The sequence below is a fragment of the Hyaena hyaena genome, unplaced genomic scaffold, assembly GCF_003009895.1.
Source record: "Hyaena hyaena isolate Hyena2069 unplaced genomic scaffold, ASM300989v1 scaffold_1825, whole genome shotgun sequence".
NCBI lineage: Eukaryota > Metazoa > Chordata > Mammalia > Carnivora > Hyaenidae > Hyaena > Hyaena hyaena.
The window spans coordinates 134,198-154,587 of NW_024082444.1; the positions used below are offsets into that span (position 1 = coordinate 134,198).

The following is a 20,390-nucleotide window of genomic DNA, read 5'->3' on the forward strand; positions in this document are numbered from 1 at the left end:
TTGAGGTAGCCCTGTTTAACTTTTTTGAGTGCAATTTCTCTTTGCCAGCACTTGCTCTGAGCTGTTTCTTATGCCTCTGTGTGTGTCTTCCCCAGTCTCCCTGTTTTGAGATTCTAATTATTCTACAAGACCAAGATCCCAGCAGTGGGTATAGTACCTTCACCTGCGTCTAGGTGCCAAACTGGAATCAGCTGTCCTGAGGTCTGTCTCACAGAGTAAGGACTTTGATGGCCTTTATTCGAGGTAAAACAATCCACCAATCACCAGATTCCTGTAGCTTCAGCACAACACAAACACTTTCTCTGTTCTGGTTTTTAAAAGCCACATGTTATGGGGTTTAGTTTTCCTTGTGTGAGCTCCGTTGTGTGAATGCCTATGTTTCCCTCTCCTTGTACACAGCTTGCACCTTCCCGTGGGTAGCATCTCTCTACCTTTCTGACCTTCCTAACCTTTCAGATGTGGTTTATTCTCTGTATTTACTTGTGGAGTTTGTTCTGTCAGTGTTCTGTTCACTGTCTGGTTTATTGACTTGGATGTTGATGATATCTAGTTGTAAACATGAGATGGGGTGAGCTCAGGGTCCTCCCTTTCTGTCATCTTCTCAAACTCTTCCAAAACATGTTCAGCAAAAGCAGTTCAGCAAAAGCAGAACTTGCAGTTCATGAGTTCAATCCCTGCATCAGGCTCTGTGTTGACAGCTTAGAGCCTGGAACCCGATTCTGATTCTGAGTCTCCCTCTCCCTCTCCCTCTCCCTCTCCCTCTCTCTCTCTCTCTCTGCCTCTCTCTCAAGAATAAATAAACATTAAAAAATTAAAGCAAATCATGTGATCCTCTCAATAGATGCAGAAAAATATTTAATTTCTTTTTAAAAAAATTTTCTAGTTTATTTATTTTTTAGACAGAGAGAGACAGAGCATGAGCAAGGGAGGGGCAGGGAGAGAGGGAGACACAGAATCTGAAACAGGCTTTAGGCTCTGAGCTGCCAGCACAGAACTCGATGTGGGGCTTGAACCCACGAACTGCGAGATCATGACCTGAGCCGAAGTCGGAGGCTTAACTGACTGAACAACCCAGGCACCCCCTAATTTATTAATAAAAGTTCTCAACACATTGAGTATAGAAGGAATATACCTCAATATAATGAAGACCAAATATGACAACCTCACAGCTAACATCATACTCAATGGTGAAAAGCTAAAAGCCCTTTCTCTAAAATCAGGAATAAGACAAGGATGCCCACTCTCATCATTTCTATTCAACATAGCACTGAAAATCCTAGCCAGAGCAATTAGGCAAGAAAAAGAAATGAAAGACATCCAAATCAGAAAGGAAGATGTAAAACTGTTTCTGTTTTCAGATAACATAATCTTATACATATTAAATCCTAAATACTCCATAAGGCAACTGTTACAACTAATAAATGAATTCAGTAAAGTCTCAGTATACAAAATCAACATACAAAACTCAGTTGTATATCTATGCACTGACAACAAAATTATCTGAAAGAAGAATAAAGAAAACAATCCCAGGTCATGATCTCACAGATTGTGGACTTGAGCTCCGCATTGGGGTCTGTGCTAATAACATGAGGCCTGCTTGGAATTCTCTCCCCCTCTCTCTCTGCCCTTCCTCCGCTCGTGCTCTCTCTTTCAAAATAAATAAATAAATATAAAAAAAGAAAACAATCTCATTTACAATAAACATCAAAACAATAAAGTACTTATGAATAAATTTAACCAAGGAAGTGAAAGATCTCCACCCTAAAAAGTATAAGACATTGATGAAAAAACTGAAGAATGCACAAATAAATGGACATATCTAATATTTGTGGATAATAAAAGTTAATATTGCTAAAATGTCCATACTGCCCAAAGCCATCTATAGATTGAATGCAATCTTTATCAAAATTCAATGTCGTTTTACATATAAATGGAAAAAACAATCCTAAAATTCATATGGAACCATAAAAGACATTAAATAGCCAAAGCAATTTTGAGAAATAACAAAGCCAGAAGCATCATATTTCCTAATTTCAAAATATACTGCAAAGCCATATTAATTAAAACAGTATGGTAATTGCATAAAAACAGATACATAGATCACTGGAATAAAATCAAGACCTCAGAAATAATCCATGCATATATGGTCAACTAGTATTTGACAAGAGAGCCAAGAATTCACAATGGGGAAAAGATAGTTTTTTCAATCAATGGTGTTAGGAAAATTGGATATTAACATGCAAAGGAATGAAATTAGACCCCTATCTTACACCAGTCACAAAAATTAACTTGGAATGGATTAAAAACTTACATGTAAGACCTGAAACTATAAAATACCTTGAAGACAACATAGAGAAAGAGGTCTTTGACATTTTGGCAATAATATTTTTGATATGACACCAAAAGCAGAAGCAAAAAAAGCAAAAAATAAACAAGTGGGATTACATCATACTAAAAGGCTTTTGCACACCAGAAGAAACCATCAACAAAATTAAAAGTCAGCCTACAGAATGGGAGAAAAATTTTGCAAGCCATACATCACATAATGGGTTAATATCCAAAATATATGAAGAATTCATATAACTCAATAGCATAAACAAAAAGAAATAATCAAAAGTTAAAATGGGCAGGAGAACTGAATAGACATGTTTCCAAAGATGACATAGAAGTGGCCAAAAATTACATAAAATGACGCTCAACATCACCAATCATCAGGAAAATGCAAGTCAAAACCACAATGAGAGATCATCTCACACCTGTTGGAATGGCTAGTATCAGAAACACAAGAGATAACAAGTATTGGTGAGGATGTGGAGTAAAAAGAACACTTGTGCACTGTTGGTGACAATGTAAACTGGTATAACCACCATGGAAAACAGTACAGTATTTCCTCAACAAATTGGAAATAGAACCACCATATGATTCAGCAATCCCACGTCTTGGTATATCTCTAAAGGAAATAAAATCACTATCTCAAAGAAATATTTGCACTACCATGTTCATTGGAGCATTACTCTAAATTGCCAAGACATGAAAATTTGTGTGTGTGTACATGTGCATGGAATATTACTCAAGTATAAATAAAAAAAGAAGAAATCCTGTCATTAGGAACAACATGTATGGACCTTGAGGGCATTATACTAAGTGAAATAAATCAGGAAGATAAAGACAAATACTATATGATCTCACTTATATGTGGAATCTTAAAAAAAAAAATCCAAACCCATATTTATAGAAACAGAGAGTAGAATGGTAGTTACCAGGGGGTGGGGGAAATGGGGACATGTAAGTCAAAGGGTACAAACTTCCAATTATTAGATAAGTCTGAGGATGTAATATTCAGTGTGATGACCATAGTTAACAAGACTATATTATATACTTCAAAGTTGCTAAGAGGTCAGAAATTTTCTCGCCACGCACAAAAATTTAATTATGTGGTGTGATAGATATGTCAACTAACCTTATCATGGTAATCATTTTATAATATATGTGTGTGTCCAATCATCACATTATACAGCTTAAGTTTACACACTGTTATGTGTCTATTATATCTCAATAAATCTGGAAAATATAAAATAGAAGGAGAAACCAGAAACAAAAAAGAGTAAATAATGAAAATAATAAGTTATAACTAATTGAATAAAATAAGAATCCATAAATGGAATCTGTGCTATAAATAAATACATGAAAATCTGTACTAAAATTACTCCATGAAAATTTTTTGATCAATGGGATATTTACATATTCTCAAAATATCCTTTCACAGAATAATTAATAATTACAATGGAAAGTAGTAAATTTTGGAGTAACTTGGTGGACACTATTTTAACCAATTGATCAGGTTGGTTGATGCAGATTAATATTACTATTAATGTTAGAATAAACCCATTTCACATGCCTGCCTTTATCATGTAATGCAAAAGACATGTTATCACTTTTCTGATGTTTCTGTCAAATATGCCTAACCTCAACTGAACCATGAGAAAACAATCAGACAATCCCAACATGAGTGGCATTGTGCAAAAGTAGCCCGTAGTTTTGAAAAATATTAAGGTGTAGAAACAGACAAGGAAAGCCTAAGAATCTAGTCCAGGGGTGCCTGGGTGGCTCAGTTGGCCGAAGTGTCCGACTTCGGCTTGGTCATGATCTCGCAGTTCACGAGTTTGAGCCTCATGTTGGGCTCTGTGATGACAGCTCAGAGCCTGGAGCCTGCTTTGGATTCTGTGTCTCCCTCTCTCTCTCTGCCCTCCCTGCTCACACTCTGTCTCTCTCTCTCTGTCTCTCTCTCTCTCTCTCTGCCTCTCTCTGTCTCAAAGATACATAAACATTAACTTTTTTTTTTTTTTTTTAAAGAAACTGGTCCTGGGGCCCTGAGTGGCTCAGTAGGTTAAGTGCCCTCCTTAACACCCATCATCCATTTAGCCAATCCTCCCCGCACCTACCCTCCAGTAACCTTCAGTTTGTTCTCTATAGTTATATTTCTTTTATGATTTGCATCCCTCTTTTTTACTTTCCTCTATGTTCATCTGTTTTGTTTCTTAAATTCTACATAATGAGTGAAATCATATGGTAGTTGTCTTTCTCTGACTGACTTATTTTGCTTACCATAATACACTCTATCTCCATCCACATCATCGCAAAAGCCAGGATTTCATTCTTTTTTTTTTTTATGGCTGAGTATTCCACTGTGTGTGTGTATTATATATATATACCACTTCTTTTTATCCATTCATCAGCCGATGGACATTTGGGCTCTATCCATAATTTGGCTATCGTTGGTAATGCTGGTATAAATATCAGGGGGCATGTATCACTTCAAATCATTTTTATATCCTTTGGGTAAATACCTAGTAGTGCAATTGCTGGGTATAGGGTAGTTCTATTTTTACCTTTTTTGAGGAAACTCCATACTGTTTTCCACAGTGGCTGCACCAGTTTAGATTCCCACCAACAGTGTAAGAGAGTTCCTCTTTCTTTGCATCCCCACCAACATCTTTTGTTTCCTGTGTTGTTAAATGTAGCTATTCTGAGAGGTGTGAGGTGGTATGTCATTGTAGTTTTTATTTGCATTTCCCTGTAGATGAATGATGTTGAGCATCTTTTCATATGTCTGTTAGCCATCAGTATATCTCCTTTGGAAAAATGTCTATTTGTGTCTTCTGCCCATTTCTTAACTGGATTATTTGGTTTTAGAATGTTGAGTTTGATAAGTTCCTTATAAATTTTGGATACTAACTCTTTATCCGATATACCTTCTCCCATTTTGTAAGCTGTCTTAGTTTTGTTGATTGTTTCCTTTGTTGTGCAGAAGCTTTTTATCTTGATGAGGTCCCAATAGTTCTTTTGTTTTTTATTATACAGAAGTGTGGAGTTTAGTTGATTTTTCTGTACAATTGAGATGCTTTTATGCCATTTTTCTCCATTCTGTTGGTGTGGTGAGTTACACTGATTTATTTTCTTATATGGAAGCATCTTGCATTCCAGGAATCAATCCTACTTGGTCATGTGGTGTTGAATTCTGCTTGCTAATATTTCTCTTTTTTTAATGTTTTTAATGTTTTATTTATTTCTGAGAAAGAGAGGCAGCATGAGCAGGGGAGGATCAGAGAGAGAGGGAGACACAGAATCCAAAGCAGTCTCCAGGCTCTGAACTAGCTGTCAGCACAGAGCCTGATGCGGGGCTCGAACCCATGAACCATGAGATCATGACCTGAGCCGAAGTCGGACACTTAACTGACTGGACCACCCAGGTGCCCCTGCTTGCTCATATTTCACTGTGGATTTTTGTATCAATGTTCATGAGAGATATTGGTCTGTAGTTTTCTTTTCTTGTAATGACTTTGTGTTTAGTATCAAAGTAGTTCTGATTTCATAGAATGAGTTTGGAAGTGTTCTCACCTCTTTTATTGTTTTTGCAATTGTCTGAGGAAGATTCATGTTAGTTCTTCTCTAAATACTTGGCAAAATTCAAGAAAGCCATTTGTCATGGGCTTTTCTGTGTTGGGAAATATCTGATTACTGATTTAATCTCCTTGCCAATTACAGGTCTGTTCAGATTTTCTACTTCCTCATGAATCGGTCTTGGTAAGTTGTGTGCTTTTAGAAATTTATCCATTTAATCTAGACTATACACTTTGTTAGTGTACAATTCCTCACAGTATTTTATAATACATTTTACTTCTATAAAATACGTGTAATGTGTCATGTTTCATTTATTATTTTAATTACTTGAATGTTTTTTTCTGCTTAGTCTATCTAGACAATGATTTGTCAATTTTGTTGATCTTTACAAAAAACCAGCACTTAGTTCTCTTGATTTTCTCAGTTGCTTTTTTATTCTCTATTTCACTTATCTTTTCTCTAACCTTTATTTTTTCCTTCATTCTGCTAGCTTTGTTTTTTCTTTGGCTGGGTTTTGTTTTGTTTTGTTTTTGTCCTAAATCAATACACAGATTTTACTGCATCTTTAAAATATCACAAATAAGTCTAAAAAATTATCTGGCATCTTGCTGTTTCTATAGCTGGGCAACTCAGATATTATTCATTAGCCTGCTGATCTGCTCCTTTTTCAGAAACATAGGTACCATCCAGAAATTTTCTTTTACCTTGTTTTTAACTATTGTGGCTTGCTAAATCAAAGCAGCCAAATTTGACACAAGTTTAAGGTCATTTCCTTCAAGAATTAACTCATCTTTTTGGGTTTGAAATACTGAACAGTCAACTCCTGTCCTCATCTGAAACCTAAAGGTGTATTTTTTTGGATTTCAAAAAGAGAACCATTCTCCCAAATCATGGGAGAGTGAGCATACATAGAACTCATCTTGTAACTGGCAGCCCAGTGTAACACCCTTGATCATGTTCTATACATGATTACAGATAGTGTGAACAGTAGTCAGTTCCTTTTTTTTCCATACCATTTGTCAACTCAGAGACTTCTTTTTCTTTCCAATACTGAGTTCAACATTGATGTTATTGAAGTCCCTCCACAAAGTTCCTCTGGGGCCCTTCACAAATAAAAGTACATCCCTTCAGAGTGGTGTCAACATTTTCTGGAATTTCAAGAGTATGGTTGCAGAGAATGCAGCAAAGAGTCATTCTGTTAGCTATAGATGTAGTTTGTTCTTATATTGCTAATTCCTTAGGGTGTAAAGTTAGGTTGCTGATTTGAAATCTTTCTTTTTTTTTCAATGTATGCATTTATAACTATAAATTTCCCTCTTAGCACTGATTTTGCTTCAACCTGTGTTTTTGTATGTTGTGTTTTTGTTTTCATTTGTTTCAAGGTATTTTCTAATTTTCCTGTAATTTCTTATTTGACTCTTTTTTTGTTTCAATTATTATTTAATTTCTACATATCTGAATGTTCCCATTTTCCTTCTGCTATTGATTTCTAGTTTCATTCTATTGTGATTGGAAAAGATACTTGGTATGAATTCAATATTTTAAAATTTATTAACACTTGTACCAAACATATAATCTATTCTAGAGAATGTTCTGTGTGTACTTGATAAAAATGTATACTCTGCTGTTGGTGGTGGAGTGTTCTGTACATGGCTGTTAGGTCCAGTTGGCCTACGGTGTTATTCAAGTCCTGTTTCCCTATTGATATTTTGTTTGGTTGTACTATCTATTATTGAGAGTGGGGTATTGAAATCTATTATTATTATAAAACTGCCTATGTCTTCCTTCAATTCTGTCAATATTTGCTTCGTATATTAATAGCTTTGATATTTGATACATATATATTTAAAATTGTTATATTTTATTGGTGTACTAACACTTTTGTCATTACACAAAATCCATCTTTGTTTTTTGTGACAGTTTTTGACATAAAGTCTATTTTCTCTGATATTAATATAGCCGCTCCTGCTCTCTTTTATTTACTATTTGCATGGGATCTCTTTCTCAATCATTTTATTTTCTTTTTTTTATGTTTTATTTATTTCTAGGAGAGAGAGAGAGACAGTGTGAGCAGGGGAGGGTCAGAGAGAGAGGGAGTCACAGACTGAAACAGGCTCCAGGCTCTGAGCTGGCAGTCAGCACAGAGCCCGACGCGGGGCTCGAACCCACGAACCGCGAGATCATGACCCAAGCGAAAGTCGGACGCTCAACCGACTAAGCCACCCAGGCGCCCCTCAATCATTTCATTTTCTACCTGTGCATGTCCTTAGGTTTAAAGTGAGTCTCTGGTAGACAGCATATAGTTGAATCTCATTTTATTTAATCCATTCTGCCAGTTTATATCTTTTGATTGGCACACTTAATCCATTAACATTTTAAGAATTACTGATAGGGGATTTAGAACTGTCATTTTGTTAATTGCTTTTTGTATGTCTTCTAGCTTCCACTATTACTCATTTCCACTATCACTGCCAACATGTTTAATTTTTCTTTTTTCGGTGACACACTGATTCCCTTCTCATTTCCTTTTGTATATATTCTATAAATAATTTTCTTTGTGGAAAAAGAGGAATGGATATTCTAAGTTAGGAGACTCTATTTTATATCAACTCTAAGCATTGACACTTGAACATTTTTATCCATTTCCACCCCCCCACCCATAACCTTAAGACATTATAATATTCTGTCTAGTCCATGGTAAACACTCAGTAAATATTTGTGGAATGAAAACTTAGAAAGGACAGAGGAAAGGACACTCAGTTATATTGTGTCAAGGAAGTCCAATATATCCAAGTAGCAGTAAGTTAAACTTTTCCAGTGCGATCAGAAATAGTTATGCTCTTCTGTACTTCTTCTGACTTGGACTGTGTTTGGATGGACATTTCCAAGTTTTGCTCTAGCCTCCTCCTGGCTGTCATATTCTCTCTTCTCTATATCCCTCCAGTAATGCATTTAGTCTGGTTTTGATCTTGCTCCAAGATAGGAGTCAGAATCACCCTTTTTTAATATTGTGAACTAAATCATACACTAATTGTACATAAACTATCCATGAGCTATTAAATAATCATAAACATGTGAATGAAGCATAAAAAGCTACCTAAAAGCCCACTGTGAAAGACTGTATTTTCCCAAAGGATATAAAAATACTTATTTGAAGGTACCCATGCACCTCAATGTTTATAGCAATATTGTCAGTATTATCAATAATAGCCAAATTATGGAAAGGGCCCATGTGCCCATAGACTGATAAAGAAGATGTGATGAATGGATAGAGAAGATATATATATATATGTATATATAGAGGGGATATATAGAGAGCATTATATATATATATATATACACACACACATGTATAATGGAATATTATTCAGCCATAAAAAGAATGAAGCCTTACCATTTGCAATGATGTGGATAGAGCTAGAGTGTATTATGATAAATCAATCAGAGAGAGATAAATACTATATGATTTCACTCATGTATGGAATTTAAGAAACAAAACAGATGAACATAGGGGAAGAAAAAAAAGAGATGGAGGTAAACCATAAGAGACTCTTAACTATAGAGAACAAACTGAGGGCTGCTAGAGGGGTGTTGGGTGGGAGATGGACTAAATGGATGATGGGTATTAAGGAGGGCACTTGTGATGAACACTGGGTGTTACATATGATGAGTCACTAAATTCTACTCTCAAAACCAATATTACACTACATGTAAAGTAGCCAGAATTTAAATAAAAACTTAAAATATGAAAAAAGAGGAAGACCATATTTTCCAAAGAGGGCCATGACAATATCTCCCATCTTTCATGCTCTTATAAAAGTTGCCATGTTCCCCTGTAAGAAATTAAGTCTAATCCCTTTAGTTGAATCTGGAAGGGGTTGTGACTCATAATTAATAGAGTATGACAGAAGTAATGTGACATGACTTCTGAGTCTTGGTCATAAAAAGTGATACCACTACCACATTGCTTACAGAAACACTCTTGTTTGGAACCTGAGTCATGAAATATGAAGACTGATTACTGTGAGGCCTGCTATGTTGTGAGGAAACCAAAGTACACAGTGAGGTAACATGTAGGCACTCTACTTGTCAGTCCTAGTCTTCCAGATTTCTCAATACCTGTGGCAGTCATGCAAATAACTGAACCTTCAGATGGCTCCAGCCCCCAGCCATTCAGTTTTTTTTCCCCCAGTGAGGCCATAAGGCATCATGTGAAACAAGTCATATCTACTGTGCTCTTTCAGAATTTCTTACTCTGATATTCCCTGCATATAATAAAATGTTTATTAGTTTATGGACTAAGTCTGGAGCAGTTTGTTATATACCAAAGTAACAGGAACACATGATGTTCCCACATAAATCACAAAGCCATCCCTCCTCTGTAGAGTTAAGGCCTAATATGATCCTTGCTTAATTATTTTCTTGCATTTCTTGTTTTTCTTCCACCATATATATGCCCCTAAACAATATAGTTTACTATCACCTGTTTTTAAAAATCATTTTATACATGCAATTACACTGTATATATCAGTTTTATTCCTTAAATAAAATTTGTATATCTCTACTTTGATTTTACATCTCACACTTAGAGAAAAACCTTATTACTTCTCAATTTTTCTGAGTACCTCACTGTTGCCCCCCACATTATCTCCTGTTGATTTCTTTTTGGGTTTATGATTTTTACATACTGCTATGCTAATTACTCCCCCCCCCCCCAGTATCATACTGTCTTCTGATCTTAAACATTAAGCCAGTACGAGATGATATACCTATCATGGCTAAATCTCAGATATCTGAAGATGTTCCTACATTATGGGGTGACTTGATAGGAGAATATTTTGAGATTTCAGATCGATTGAAAAGAAAAAAACAAGCATTCACTGACTTAATAAGCACAAAGTACTATGCTAACCCTGAAAACGATAACTGTACAGAAGATAAACTATGTACAGAAGATAAAATTCAGGAATACAAACCTTAAGCAACTCTACGTATGTTATCTATGTAGTAGGTAGCATTGCCTGGATTACAACATAGTCTTCCCAGGAGGTTGAATCTGTAACACTCTACTATTTTCCTTCTCAAAAATTTGGGGAATCTGGAGAAATTTTTACCACTACAGAAACCAAAGACACCAACATCCTCTCAAAAAATAAGACCAAATAACTTTAACAGCCAATGCTTGACCTAGACAAGCGCTGATACAAATGTAAATCAAACCACGTAATCTCATTTTAAAAAGTATTTACTAATTTCTCAATGCTTAACACATGTACAAGACAGAAATTTCAAAACATCAAAGAGGGTGTACATAGTGTCTCCCCATCCCCCTTCCCAGAGGCAGTTTTTGCAAAACCAAGCAAAATGGCAACATCATTTGAAAACATAGGTGCAATAAGGTATGGAACACTCATGAACCTTAAATCTACTATATACAAATACATTAAATAAACAATGTGGCCGAAAATAAGCACATCTCCAAGTAACAAAAACGTGTGTACCTAACACACCCACGCACACAGATAACCAATAGAAAACGTCCTCGTAAAGGTTCACAAAAGTGTTTGGATATAGTGAGTGGTCTTACATGCCAGATGCGACCATTAAAAACAATTTTGTTCACAATAGCACGATAACGGTACAGCACATATGAATAATATGGAATTTTATCTGTGATAACTGTAGGAAGAATAATACAAGTGAGTGTTACGCAACGCGACCTGAAAAGGTAAAGAGACACTGCTTGCTGACTGTATTGGAAGATTAGAGCTGTTCACAGACACATGTGTGCTCCTTTTTTTTTTTTTTTTTTTTTTAATAAGTAAGTCCGTTGAAATACACTGAGAGGGAAAGGGTGGAAGCTTGGCGCGACATCAAGGGTTCCCCAGTCCAAAAACCGACCTCAGTAATTCCTTCACAAGCACTGAGGTGGCCCCTCGAGGGGCACCGGACACGTTTCAGGCGTGTGGCGGCCGGAGTCAGTGCCACTCTTCGGGAGGAGAGGCAGGGGCTCACTCGGGGGACACGTTCTGAATGGCCTTGAGCTCCTTCGTGGCCTCCTCCCCCCAGTCGCCACCGTCGACCTCCTCGATGACCACGCTGCGCACGGTGCCCGCGTCCAGGCAGTGCGGGGCGACGCCGTAAACCCCGGGGTCAGAGACAGACGCGTGAAAACTCTGCACCCCGCACCTGCTGCAGAAGCTGTGCAGCGCCGGGTGCGCGTGGGATCGGTACGTGACGATGCTCTCGGCGCCCAGCAGGAGAGTGAAGCGCGAGGCCGGGACGAGGAAGTGCCGGTGCTGCTTCTTCCTGCACAGCCTGCAGCTGCAATCCACCACGCGCAGGTCTGCGGGGGCCCAGACCGCGAAGCGGACCGCGCCGCAGTGGCAGCCGCCTGTGTGGTACACCAGGCCGCGGTACTCGAAGGTGTCCAGCAGGAACTTGGCGGCGCCCTCGCAGCTGAGGCCCCGCCGCTTCCTGAACGTCTCCCAGCGCTCCCGCTGCGCGCCCAGGTCCATCTCGCCCGGTGACGCGGCGGGCGCCGGCGGCTTCGGGGCTGGCAGCGGGCCTCTGGAGGCTGCCTCCCGGGCCCGCCGCCACCAGCGCTTCCGCCGCAACCTCGCGGAATCCCGCCGGGCTGCCGCCGGCTTTCTCCCAGCCGCCTGGCTCCCCACGCGAACTTGGAAAGGTGGGCGCCGTGCGCCCACGACCGAGATGGCTGCGCAGGCGGCTGCAGGCTCCCCAGGCTGCTTTCGCCCCCGGTGCTGCTGGATGTTCGCGCCTTTGCTCACTCTGCCCATGGCGCCTGCAGCTTTCCAAGCGCGTGCCCACTGGTTTCCTAGTAAGTTACCACGCAGCGTCATTACATCAGCCTGATTGGCCACTTGTTGAATATGATGTAGAGACCCTTCCTTTGACCCTATCAGAACAGCCTTTACTGGCCTGAAATTCAGTCAGTTATTGACTGGGCACCGGCTGGACACAGGTACTGTACTGGACTCTGAAGATATAGAGATGCATTATGCTCTCCAAAGCACCTAGAACCTTTTAGGGCAAGTTATACAAAAAATAATAGCCAAAATAGTGTGCTGCTTGCTCTGACAGAGGTAGGAAGAGGTCACTGGAGGCAGTGAAAGATCCATACACACGGTTGGAGGGGTGCATTGGAGGGATCAAAAAAGACTCCTCCTGGAGGATTGATTATTTTACTGTTATGTATGTTTTATTTTGATCTCTGCTAACTTTCTCTGTGAGGAAGCCTACTTCATGTAATTAAACAGCTACAACTGTTTTTAAATTGTTTGCATGATATGACGTCTTCCATCCTTTTTACATTTAATTTACCTATATTATCGAAATTGAAGTGATTTTCCTTTAATCCTTATATGGTTAGTTGTGTGACTTACTGATACTGCTAATACCTTTACATTGACATAGTCAAATAAAATTATGGTAATTATTGGTATGCTAGTGTTTATGTCTACCAATTTATTATTTTTCTATTGTTTCCCGTGTATCTCATTCAACAGTCCCTCCTTTCTTGCCCTTCTGTGCCTTTCCTCAAACACTATAGAATTCCATTTTGATTTTTTAATAGTATTTTTGAGTGTTTTACTTTGCAAAGTTTTCTCATTGGTTGCTCTGGGATTTATAATATACACATGTGACTTACCATAGTCTACTGATAGGAGTTTCATCACTTCCACTGAAATGTGGAAACCTCACTCCTATTTAGGTCCCTTTACTTTTCCTACTTTTAAACAAAATCGCCTAAATTATCAGATGGTTTTATGATTTTTTTGTTTTAGTCATGTGATGTGATTTCTCCAACTCATGAGCCTATTGTATGTCCCATATGTATGCTCTTTCTATTACACTTTCTTTTTGATGCTCCCTGAAGTCTGCCTTTTTCATTTCTTTTCCATTTTAAGCACCTACTCTAAGTATTCTCTCAGCATAGCTCTGCTAGTAACAAACTCTCTTCGTTTTTCTTTACCTGAGAAGGTCTTGTTTTCTCTTTCATTCATTAAAGATAGTATTACTGGATACAAAACTCATGGTTCATAGCACTATTTTGAAAATTTTTGTAATGTTTTACATTTATTTCTGAGAGAGAGAGAGAGAGAGAGAGAGAGAATGAGCAGGGGAGGGTCAGAGAGAGAGGGAGATAGAGAATCTGATGCAGGCTCCAGGCTCTGAGCTAGCTGTCAGCACAGAGCCCAATGCGGGACTCCAACCCACATACTGTGTGATCACGACCTGAGCCGAAGTCAGACGCTTGACCGACTGAGCCACCCAGGCACCCCATCATGGCACTATTTTGAACACTTAAAAAATATCAGGAAATTTCCTGGGGCACCTGGGTGGCTCAGTTAGTTGAGCATTTTACTTTAGTTCAGGTCATGATCTCAGGGTTTGTCGGTTTGAGCCCAGGCTGACAGCTAGAAGCCTGGAGCCTGCTTCAGATTCTGTCTCCTTTTCTCTCTGCCCCTCCCCCACTCACACTGTCTGTCTCTCTCAAAAATAAATAAGCATTAAAATTTTTTTTTAAATAGCAGGACACTTTTTTTCTTTCATAGTTTATTGTCAAGTTGGTTTCCATATAACACCCAGTGCTCATCCCAACAAGTGCCCTCCTCCATGCCTATCACTCCCTCTCCCCTCTCCCCCACTCCCATCAGCCCTAAGTTTGTTCTCAGTATTCAAGAGTCTCTAAAGATTTGCCTCCCTCCCTCTCCCCAACTATTTTTCCCCTTCTTCTCCCCCATGGTCCTCTATTAAGTTTCTCCTGATCCACTTATAAGTGAAAATATATGGTATCTGTCATTCTCTGCCTGACTTATTTCACTCAGCATAACACCCTCGAGTTCCATCCACATTGCTACAAATGGCCAGATTTCATTCTTTCTCATTACCATGTAGTATTCCATTGTAACGATAAACCACACCCTCTTGATCCACTCGTCAGTTGATGGACATTTAGGCTCTTTCCATGATTTGGCTATTGTTGAAAGTGCTGCTATGAACATTGGGGTCCATGTTCCCCTGTGCATCAGCACTCCTGTATCCCTTGGGTAAATTTGTAGCAGTGCTATTGCTGGGTCATAGGGGAGTTCGATTGTTAATTTTCTGAGGAACCTCCACACTGTTTTCCAGAGGGCCTGCCCCAGTTTACATTCCCACCAACACTGTAGGAGGGTGCCCATTTCTCCGCATCCTCGCCAGCATCTATAGTCTCCTGATTTGTTCATTTTAGCCACTCTGACTGGAGTGAGGTGGTATCTTAGTATGGTTTTGATTTGTACTTCCCTGATGAGGAGGGATGCTGAGCATCGTTTCATGTCATGTGTCAGTTGGCCATCTGGATGTTCAGGACACCTCTTTTTTTTTTTTTTTTTTTTACAAATAGTTTATTGTCAAGTTGGTTTCCATATAACACCCAGTGCTCATCCCCACAAGGGCCCTTCTCCATGCCCATCTCCCCCCTCCCTCCCACACCCATCAGTCCTCAGTTTGTTGTCATCATTCAAGAGTCTCTCATGGTTTGCCTCCCTCTCCCCCACTATTTCCCCCCTTCTTCTCCCCCATAATCCTCCGCTAAGTTCCTCCTAATCCTCCTATACGTGCAAACATATATTTGTCCTTCTCTGCCTGACTTATTTCGCTCAAAATAACATCCTCAAGTTCCATCCATGTTGCTACACATGGCCAGATTTCATTCTTTCTCATTGCCATGTAGTATTCATGGTAGAGATAAACCACATCTTCTTGATCCATTTGTCCATTGATGGACACTTAGGCTCTTCCATGTTTTGGCTATTGTTGAGAGTGCTCTATGAACATTGGGGTCCATGTGCTCCTATGAATCAGCATTTCTGTATCCCTTGGGTAAATTCCTAGCAGTGCTATTGCTGGGTCATAGGGGAGTTCTAATGTTAATTTCCTGAGGAACCTCCACACTGTTTTCCAGAGGGGCTGAACCAGTTTACATACCCACCAACAGTGTAGGAGGGTGCCCATTTCTCCACATCCTCGGCAGCATCTAGAGTTCTCTGATTTGCTCATTTTAGCCACTCTGACAGGCGTGAGGTGGTATCTCAGTGTGGTTTTGATTTGTAGTTCCCTGATGAGGAGGGATGCTGAGCATCATTGCATGTGTCTGTTGGCCATTTGGATGTCAGGACACTTGTTAATACCCCTCATTAGTCAAATGAGAAATTTACCATCACAAATCTTGGTTTTTGTCTATAATCAATGTGTCATTATAGCTGTTTTCAGTGTTGTTGTCTTTAGTTATAAAATATTGCCTCTGATGTATTTTGGCATAGATTTAATTGGGTTATGCAGTTCACTTATTTTCTAGACGCTCTGGGCTTGTTGTATCTTTCACCAAATTTTTGACATTTTAAGTTATCATTTCTTATTATATTTTTTCAATTTCACTTTCTTTTTCTGTAACTCTGACCATATGGAATTTTAGAACTTTTGTTATTATGCTAAAATTCTCTGAGGAAGGATCCTCTCTCTCTCTCTCTCTCTCTCTCTCTCTTTTAATCTATTACTTTTCTCTTGCTCAAATTGGGTAAATTCTATTAATCAGTGTTCAAGTAATGCTAACTTTTATAATCTCCACTCTACTTTTGAGCCCATCCAGCAGTATTGCAAAATTCCTGTTGCTGTTTTTCTTTTTTCAGTTCCATAGTTGCTTTTTTAATATATATATAACTTTTTTTAATCTCTGAGATTTCTATTTTTTCATCGGGTTCAATACAAATTGTAATTGCTTACTGAAACTTTTTTATGATGGCTGCTTTAAAATATTTGTCAGTTAATTCCAACATCAATTACAACGTCTTATTCATCTCTATGTTGGTGTTACTTGATTATCTTTTCTCATTCAAGTTATGATTTTCGCAGTTCTTGCTATTGTCAACACAAAATGAACAAATCTTTTAATTCTAAAAGAATAAGAAGAGAGTTTTATTTAAGCCCAAGTGAGGACAGTTGCCCAGGATACACAATCTTCACAAAGCAGAGAATGCTCCTTAGGAGGAACATTTAATACAGGGTTATATATGTTTTTGGTTACATCAGGGGTTAAAATCATCATGAGGAAGGACATGCCAGAAAATTACAGACATTTTCTTATACTTTTTGCATGTGTGTGTTTGCAAGCTTCAAAGGTATGGGAATTTAGGGTGATTTTTACTCTTTAGTTTTTAAATGTTTCTTTAAGGTTATTTGCTAATGAAGCAGATGTACAATGTGTGCTGAGGGCAGAAATAGAGCCCTTGCTTTGAAGGCATTCTGACCGGGGTGAAAGTTAAAGTATAGCTTTCCTAGGGGCCCAGAAGCAGGGTCCACAAACATTAAAGTTGAAAATATCCTTATCTTTCCCCATTTTGGTCAATAGTATTTACTCGGAAAGCATTGTTGATAAGCCTTATGTCCCTCAGTGCCATAACTGACTTGTCCACCCTAGGTCTTTCAAGTCCCTCTTTGCTAACTGTGAACATATATACATTTTTAAACCTAAGTTTCCTCATTGTGGGAGAATTTATTGTATCATAAATAAATGGTGGAAAGCTTAAAAGTGATGTATGTTTACTATTGAGTCCAAATGATAAGCAAACAGTATGCATGCTTGGCTTAGATTGTCTTATTTTACATGTATTATGACATTTATAACAAAGATATATGGATAGTAAAAGAATTCCAATAAGTACAATTTGAAGGAACAAGTGTGATATTGGAATATACTCAGAAGAAAAAATGGAAAGAAACCTTCACATACATTTTGATAAAAGGGTAGGAAAATTTACAATTAGTTATAAGGAAAGATGGAGCATGTGCATTGAGCAAACATATGTGTAACATGTATTCCCATGTTTCTTTGGTATGGAAACTTAACAATACAAGGAGGCAAAATTCAGCCCCCTGACAGGAGGTTATCTTAGGACAAGGATTAGGAGATAAGGGCATGCTCTGAGAGTGGTATAACCTGGATGGAGTTGCAGCTTGTTATCTCTGGGTAAGGAATGTAGTGCCTTGCTTTTTCCTAGGATGGAACCATATAAGTTGATGAGTCCAGCCTTCTCCAAAGATGGCTAGTGAGTTTCTTAGTGGAATCTGAAAAGACACACTAGCTGATGGGGGGGGGGAGTTATCTGAAAAACAAGTTTTAACATTTTCTTAGTTTTAATTTAATTAATTCTATGGGGTACTGTTTCAAATTCCCCCTGAGTTCTTTTGTTCAAATTTTAAATTTTTTAATGTTTATTTATTTATTTTTTTGTTTTTGAGGGAGAGAGAGAGAATGAGAAGGAGAGGGGCAGAGAGAGAGAGGGAGATGAAGAATCTGAACCAGGATCCAGGCTCTGAGCTGTCAGCACAAACCCCAACATGGGACTCAAACTCATGAACTGTGAGATCATAACCTGAGCCGAAGTCAGAGGCTTAACCAACTGAGCCGCCCAGGCGCTCCTCAAATCTCCCCTGAAGTTTGACCATTCCTCAATCTTGAAGAATTGGGATGATAACCACCCTAACTACTTATTTATTTCCTCAGGTGAGGTAGGTTTTGCAAATCTTAGCTATGACATGCCTACATACATGGCTAAAAATAAGTTTTTAATTTATAGATCTCAGCAGTAGGGGAAATAGAAGCAACATGGAGTCAGAAATGCTAAGTTTTTTTCTGTTATAATTTCCCATTGTCATTCCTTCATTCTATTTCTATGGAACATGGGTGAAGGTCAGTCTTTTGTGACTGCTTCAAAGTGAATTACAGCTCAGTAAGGGCTTTGGAATGGAAGGATTTGACATGGTGCGGGACACAAAATTTAGTTCGTTCTGCTAATGGAGGGGATCTATCAGAGATAGTTCCTTATCTGAGAATTTGGATATTTTCCCTACATAGTTTGGTACTACATTAAATCATTACTTGTATCCCCAAGTATATTTTAAAGATAAGTAAAGTATAATTATACACATCATTCCCTTTAAAGTTGGTCAGATATTGATGGGTATCCAAAAGCACAGATCATTAAATCAGTCCCAGCCACCTTTGGAAAGGGGGTGTTGTGGTGAGGGACTTTTGTAGCCAAGTGGCTTGCTGCCTCATTTTATCTATATAGATTCTTATTCCCCAGATGGAGTTAATATAGGTGCAGCAAGTGATATTAGCCATCATATAGACTCTGCTTAGTTGGCAAGCAAACAGGTAATCAATAAGAGGCATTTTTATGGAAACAAAAGAAAAACACAGGTTGGAGCACCTGAGTCCCTAGTGCTGCCAGTGAGAAGATTTTAGATGTCAGGCTTGAAGCTTCCTCAGATGAAGTGGGAGCAGGTAGCAGCATCTATCTGATGGATTTTTCTGGCTTGTAGTTCAAATGTCTCTGTTGATCCTTTTGAGTGGCCTATAGAGCAATAGGCACAGACATTGTCTCTATGAACTATTGTGACATTTCTGAATTTTACAGAAATTTCTCTGAAGTTTACCTCAAGTTGTCTAGCTTCAGTCTGCAGGGCTGGTAAGGCTGCTGGAAACTCTGTAAGCAGGGTATCAGGCTGACATTTCCAAGGGGCTCTATTGGCTCCATAAAGTCAGCCTTCATTCCTTAAAGCTGTCTGGTCATATCTGAGTCTATGCATGTCTCTCTCAAATATGATATTCCATTCAAAGTCTGGTCATATAACCAATGTTTCCAACAGTATCTTGTTATAAGGAGAACAGATTTTTATTGAACTTATGTAAATAATTATAATTGCCATGAAAGAAAGCTCACTGAAAGTTTCTGAATTCTGGAGGGTTCAGGTAGGGAGAAAAGATAAATGCTTCAATTTGTTCATAAAGAAATATTTTATCACATTTCTTTTTTATAGTTAAATCATACTGTATCTTTATTCTAGATATAGGTTGCTTTTTTATATATGGTTGTAATTTTATTTTTTAAATATAATTTATTATCAAATTTGCTAACATACGTGTGTACAATGCACTCTTGGTTTTGGGGGTAGATTCCCATGATTCATGGCTTACATACAACACCCAGTGAAATGTATGTTATCACATTTCTATAAGTTATCGATAACAAAGGAGAAAAAGTTCCCTTAAATTTGGAAGAGCAAACATTAGAGAACCAGCAATATTTTCAAACAAGTGTCATAGAAACTATGATCATCTTCCTTAATTCATTTACTCGCATGTTATTAAGTTTTGTTCTGTCTGAATGCAGTTTTCCAGTTTGTTTTGGAAATCCTTACTCAGATTAGTTTTATGATCTTAAGGGTATCAGAAAACTATATTTGTCAAAATCCTTTTGTGAATCTCCTTGAAGCTGAAATATATTTTGCAAGAGCATCATAACAGTAGCTAAATGACAGAAGACTCAAAAATGGGCATGGTTTGATGAGACTTTGATGAGAGTTCATTACAATGTGATTGACAAGGAAATTCAGTTATTTTTATGATAATCAGAATTTTA

General features: G+C 38.2%; 1 protein-coding gene across 1 annotated transcript; it reads right to left on the bottom strand.

Moving 5' to 3' along the window:
- Positions 1-11,600: 11,600 nt before the first annotated feature.
- On the bottom strand, positions 11,601-12,701 carry LOC120226718 (centromere protein V-like protein 3). The gene has a single exon (XM_039224909.1). The coding sequence runs from the start codon at positions 12,699-12,701 to the stop codon at positions 11,913-11,915; it is 789 nt and encodes a 262-aa protein (XP_039080840.1). The 3' UTR covers positions 11,601-11,912.
- Between the last annotated feature and the right edge of the window lie 7,689 nt (positions 12,702-20,390).